The 6,004-nt window shown below is 37.4% G+C and overlaps 1 protein-coding gene across 1 annotated transcript; it reads right to left on the reverse strand.

Moving 5' to 3' along the window:
- Positions 1-814: 814 nt before the first annotated feature.
- LOC126588275 (probable NAD(P)H dehydrogenase (quinone) FQR1-like 1) lies at positions 815-4,997 on the reverse strand. The gene is made up of 4 exons (XM_050253355.1): positions 4,834-4,997; positions 2,802-2,895; positions 1,330-1,592; positions 815-1,233 (listed from the first exon to the last, which is right to left on the reverse strand). Exons 1-4 carry the CDS (start codon positions 4,854-4,856, stop codon positions 1,002-1,004), a joined length of 612 nt encoding a protein of 203 aa, XP_050109312.1. The 5' UTR covers positions 4,857-4,997; the 3' UTR covers positions 815-1,001.
- Positions 4,998-6,004: the final 1,007 nt, after the last annotated feature.

Consider the following 6,004-nt stretch of genomic DNA (forward strand, 5'->3'; position numbering starts at 1 on the left):
GGCTGGCTGGATTGGACCAGTTGGTTGGCTCTTTGGCCCTTTCAGATTTCGTGGGGCCCACGAGCCTTCTGGCCTAACCATCGGTTGGAGACGGTTTTCAGGCTAGTTTTGGCTCTCTGGCCCTCTAGATCCTTCGGTTGGAGATGGCCTTACAACTTTACTATCTCTTTACTCCATCTGCTTCTTATATCTCTCTCTCTCCAGCCACAACAGCAGATCCACCACTACCAATGCAGCTTCAATTCCAGATGTCGGAGTGTCCATCCAAAGCCAGATGCTGCATCGAACGAGTTCCATATCCGGTTTTCGCCAGAGGACAACTCATTCTTTCACAAACTCCGGCTTTGAAACCCATCTTGGCACAAATTCATCCCGAACTCGTGCCACTTGAGGCTTGCCATCCATCATCTTTTTCATCGTCATCCCAGCATTACAAAGAGGTGGAAGGAGAGAGAAAACTGTTAATATACAATTTGGCCCACTTGATTTACTTGTTTCCGTGGTGATAGGATAGTTGGACGTGAATTTAGTGAGTTTTATTCATCAAACTAGTATTTATCTTTTATCTCATAATCATTTCTTTGTTAACTGTCATGAATTGTTTATTAACATTGAATCATTTGTTAATCAGAAGTAAAAAAATGCATCAGCAATGATGCATGCTGATGCATGCGCTCTACTTGCATGCGTATGCGAGTTCTTCAGCGCAGAGGCCTCCTCTACCATCGTCGAACCTACTCGACGTACATGTTACTCGCTTCGAATCAACGTAGTAAAGCTTGTCCATCAGTTCAAACGTTCTCAGGCAGTAGCATTGTGAGCAAACAAACGCTTATAGTTACGAATAAATAACCGTAATTCATAAAACACAGAGAAAAAACACATATATAAGATACAGCGAGAATTATACTTGCAGACAGATAGAAATCGGAAATTTAAATTTAAACTATAGGGGATAAAGAATTGACAAGGGCTTCCATTTGAGTATGTGCACCGAGTATTTAAGCAGCTCCCTTGAGCTTCTTTGTGATGGTGGCAATGTACTTCCCTTGGTGGAATGCTTGTTCCAGCTCAAGCTGAGATGGCTGTCTTGAACCGTCCCCAGCATAAGTTCCTGCACCGTAAGGACTTCCGCCTTTGATATTCTCCATTTCAAACATGCCAACTCCGAATGTGTAACCGATGGGTACAAATACCATCCCGTGATGAACCAGCTGAGTGATGGCTGTCAATCTACACAAAAACAATCTCAACATTATTAAAATCTCCACCTAATGTACGGATAAATTTTCAATGTTCTTGTAGTTGATTAAATGTGATCAAACTTACGCAGTAGTCTCTTGCCCGCCACCTTGAGATCCAGTGCTGTAAAAGATTCCAGCAGGTTTGCCAGCAAGCTGTTGTGTTCTCCATAGACCACCTGTTGCGTCCAGAAAGGCTTTAAATTGGGCAGCCATCATACCAAATCTTGTTGGGAAGCCAAAAACAAATCCATCTGCGTCAGCCAGTTCATTTGGCGAGATGATTGGTGCATCACTCTTTGGTGGTGCACTCATTTTCCCAAGAACTTCCTCTGGGAGTGTCTCAGGGACCTGTTTTATAAGCCCACTATAGTCAATCTTACTATTCCATCAAGTTAATGAGATAGAGAAGACAAACTAATCACGAAACAGATGGGAAGTAGATGGGAGTCGCATAACTGTGTGTGTAATCAAATGGGAAAAGGAAGATCATGATTTGTACAAGGCACCGGTGAAATTAAAATAAAACTAGAGAAGACTAGACAAGGATTCATACAAGTTTTGCCTATCTCGAAGCTCAATATAATAACTAGCATACCGGACACAGTTGAGACAGAGAACAGAAGACGAGAGGAGAGCAAGACACAAAGAAAATGATGGAAAACAATGTACAGGTGCACAAAATATAGACAAGTAAACCTGATACATCGGACAATCAGTGAGAACCAATGTTTACAATGCAGACCTTTCTGTTGGAGTAAAATCCGGTTCTCACAAGGTTTTGTGGTCTCACAATCATTGTACGTTACTTGAGGATCAAGTTATAGGATTAGGGAATTAACTTGGACTTTTCCGGTTGCAAAAGGAATGTAATATTAAGTTGTTATTCTTGCTAAAGGGGTTCCTAATCCTGATTGGTTAAGGAGATATAGACATATTCAGTTACCTATTAGGTCTCAATGATGGGCTAAGCCTATTAGGTTAATATGCCTATATAAGTGAAGGTCCCTGCGTTTGCTGAAATACGCAATATTCACAAACTCCCCACACGGTTTGATTGCTAAGGATCAGTACAACGTAGAAGACTCTTTGCACACCAAGGTTTCACGCATGGCGTCTCCAGGTTAGTTACTTATATGTGTTTTAATCTATATAGGCTAATAAAGTTTTACACTTTCAACAGAACAAAAGGACACTAGTCTGGCCCTCCTAAGAGAGCATAAGAAAACTCTATCACCTATGGTGGATGGGGCTTTAAAAGAGAAGGTCAGTTTTAAAGCTCAAAATTAGGCCTAAAATGTTGAGACAGTCATGGAAAAATGTTTGTCACGATGTTGAGCCAACCGCCACGCAAGGTAGAACCCTAAAACCTTGGCATAGGGCTACTAGTTGTAATGTTTAGAATCATCTCATGTTTATACTCATGCAAAAATATGAAGTTCGATTTTTATTTAAAATGGCTTGTTTCCCAAAATCAGCAGTCCAAAGTTCATTCAGCATACTCAATTAAATTGAAGGGTTCAGAGTGAAATGAATAAATTAAAGAAAATGCACACTCACTTGCCATAGGGTGGCTTCTACACCTTCAACAGATGAAGCCCCTTTCTTAATTTCTTCCGCTAGTCTCCCGACATGTCCATACATGGAGTAGTACCTGTAAAATCAAACATGGATTTTGATTAAGAGGGTTGCATTATTTATGAAAAAAGAAGTATAGCATCGTTGAAAATCAATTGGATGTAAGGCTTTTTTGGCACTCCAAAAAATCATCCTACACAGTTTAAGGGAGAAGACATATTCATTTTGCTCTCCTCCAGGCAGAATGAGTATTTTTGGTTGCCAATAGCAGCTCCCTTTTCTTTTGTATTACAAATTATTTCCATGGGACCGTCACATTCTCTTAGCATTCTCAGTTAGAAATTCTTGGGAAATATATTTCATAAAAGCGACTCTAATTGAACTGCTGGATTCTGTCAGTTTTCCAGAACCAATTATTTCATTATTTCACCAACCGAATCAATGAACAAATTTCATCCTATCTTGGATATATTGTCCTGATTTTGAGAGACTTAATATGTGTTCATATCCATTCATATCCAAATTTGACGTTTGAACGTTTCCAGTGAGGAAATTCCAAATCTGTAGAAAAACTATTCAACCACCTCTAGCAGTAGTCTCAAAGTCCAAATATTCAATGTCCCAAATTGCCTGACTTGTCACCGCTAGTTACCAAAGTATGATACCACTAGCTCTAAGAATCAAGGTCAACTATCTTCAACACACTATCTACCAACCCACATGCATGTTCCTCTTGAATTTGGTTCCAACAATTGGTGCCCATATTCCTCTCAACCAGATCACTCTACCCCATGGAAGCAATACCCAGAAGATCGCTCTGTGGTCAAGCTGAAGACCCGAATGGAGAAGAAGTCTCTTTCATCGATCAGGTCTGGGACAACGTTATGAAGATACGCATGTCGGTAAAAGACCTCAAGAGGAACCTACAACTCTGCCTTTCCCTGCCAATCACCTCTCCTATCCTCCCCTTTCAATTCCTAATTTCCTAGCCTAACAAAGGCAATTGTTTGGGCTTTAAATTGACTACCAAGGTTATATCTAGTGAAACAAAGTGGAAAGAATATTGGCATGGACAAACAGTAGCGGGAATGAATGATGATGGATTCAGTATTTGTCATTTTCTATCAATTCAAATGGATCATAACATTAAAGGAACTATAGGTCATAGTGTGTAGTATACAAAAGTGTTACTATTCCAAACTTCTATCATGTTCAGCAGATCTCTAACTTTCCAGAAACATTAAAATTTGAAACTAATAAATGATTTCCTCCACAAACTGATTAGTAGAGATTCTCGAAAAACGAATCATTATTCTAGACGATAACTTACTTAGGTTTCAAAATGCACTATAACATCCATTAATCTAAACAAAACAGTTTTTTCCCATTCCTCCAGAAATTTCCTTGATCTATTACTTTACAAAGCTAATTTCTTCTGAAGGATTCAAAGCAAGTGGTTTTCACCATTAAAAATCCAATAACATGAGGAACACATTAAAGAGACAATTTCTCCATTAGACTCCACATCATTAAAACAACCACGATGGCTATAACCATAAATCAATCACATTTCCTATTATGCAAAAATGAAGAAACTACAACCCTCGTGTTGTATATTTACCTATATTCAGTGACAGAGTGTTACTCACCACCCCGAAATCTTCCTAAAAATATAAAGATTCAGCCTTTAAACACTTTGAATAAGAAAAATAACACCCACGTCAACAAAACATGCAAAAACACAATGATCCAATCCAACAGAAAGATTAATCAAATGGGTTCCTTCCAATTAAAATTTCGGAACCAGCCATATTCCGATGAAGCAATAACCAATTCAAAATTCCAACAGATTGATGCTCTCACAGACTACAAACTACCATTACCCAAAAACAACAAAATCAAATTAAAAAACTAAAAAAACCGATCATTCATTAACACATTCCCAGTTCATACTTCATAGTGAATTGGTATAAAATAAAAAAAGCAAAAAATAAAATAAAGAACTGGGACTTACACAATATACACTTTGGTGGTCATGAATGCAGTCCTCCGGAGTCTTTTGTGATTTTACTGTTTGTTGTGGGTTTTGAGCTAAATGCAGGGACGTTGACGATTTTGCACAACTAGCGGAAGAAGCCAGAACCCATTTTATAGTGGACTGGAATATAGGATTAAAGTTTAATTATTATTTTAATTTCTCTTTAACGGTGGCTGATTTTTTTATTTATTTATTTGCTGACTGTAGTAAATGAATCTTTAGTTGTGATTGAAGCAATGGAATAATGGTGCTAGGGTGGTGTCATGCTCATCATCGTGGGAGCTTCTACTAGCAAAGGATCTAGAAGAAGGCATTTTAATTAATACTTTATTATTTAGAGAACTGTTATTAACACTTCATGAATTTCATTATATATTTCTCACAAATGTATTTTTCTTTCTAATTATAGAAAATTTAAAGTGCCAATAACAATTCTTATTATTTATTGGATATAAATTGTTTTTTTTTTTTGGTGAACTATTGGATATAATTTTTTGGGCTCTTTTTAGAGGAAATATATATAAGAGGACAAATAAAAAATATATATATATATATATAGAGAGAGAGAGAGAGAGAGAGAGAGAGAGAGAGATCCTTTAAGGTCATCTCTAACCGAAGGGTCCAAAGGGCCAGAAGGCCGAAAATAGCTCTAAAACCGTCTCCAACCGAGGGCTAGGCCAGAGGGCTTTGGAATCAGGGAGGGCCCCACGGGATTAGGGAGGGCTGGAAGGCTGGCTGCTTCCGGCTAGCCAGCCAGCCCCAGGCTGGCTATTTTTTTTTTAATGTTTTCCTATTGCTGTCGATTATAACCGACAGCATTAAAGAAGAATTTTTTAATACTGTCGGTTATAACTGACAGTAATAGTTATTCAAAAGCAAAATTTTTATTTTTAATTACTATTAGTGTCGGTTATAACCGACACTAATAGTTTGAATTTTTTTTAATATAACGGCTAGCAGCCGTTGTATTAACTTTTTTTTTTTTTTTTATGAATTTAAACTTCTTTTTTTCCCTTTTTTTTTCCTTTTCATATGAATCAAATTTTGTTTCATATTTTGTTTCAATTCTATTTTACAAAATTTGTTTCAATTTTTTTTTAAATTCTATTTTTTTTCCTATAACTTCTATTTTACAAAATTTGTTTCA

Source organism: Malus sylvestris, chromosome 11 (genome assembly GCF_916048215.2).
Source record: "Malus sylvestris chromosome 11, drMalSylv7.2, whole genome shotgun sequence".
NCBI lineage: Eukaryota > Viridiplantae > Streptophyta > Magnoliopsida > Rosales > Rosaceae > Malus > Malus sylvestris.

What these genes read in the sequence shown, in the direction of transcription:
- LOC126588275 (XM_050253355.1), bottom strand. Translation starts at nt 4,856, where the DNA reads ATGACCACCAAAGTGTATATTGT. An exon ending in TAGAAGCCACCCTATGGCAA is followed by an intron (nt 1,593 to 2,801) that starts GTGAGTGTGCAT and finishes CTTATAAAACAG; the next exon opens with GTCCCTGAGACACTCCCAGA. An exon ending in GGCGGGCAAGAGACTACTGC is followed by an intron (nt 1,234 to 1,329) that starts GTAAGTTTGATC and finishes GTTTTTGTGTAG; the next exon opens with ATTGACAGCCATCACTCAGC.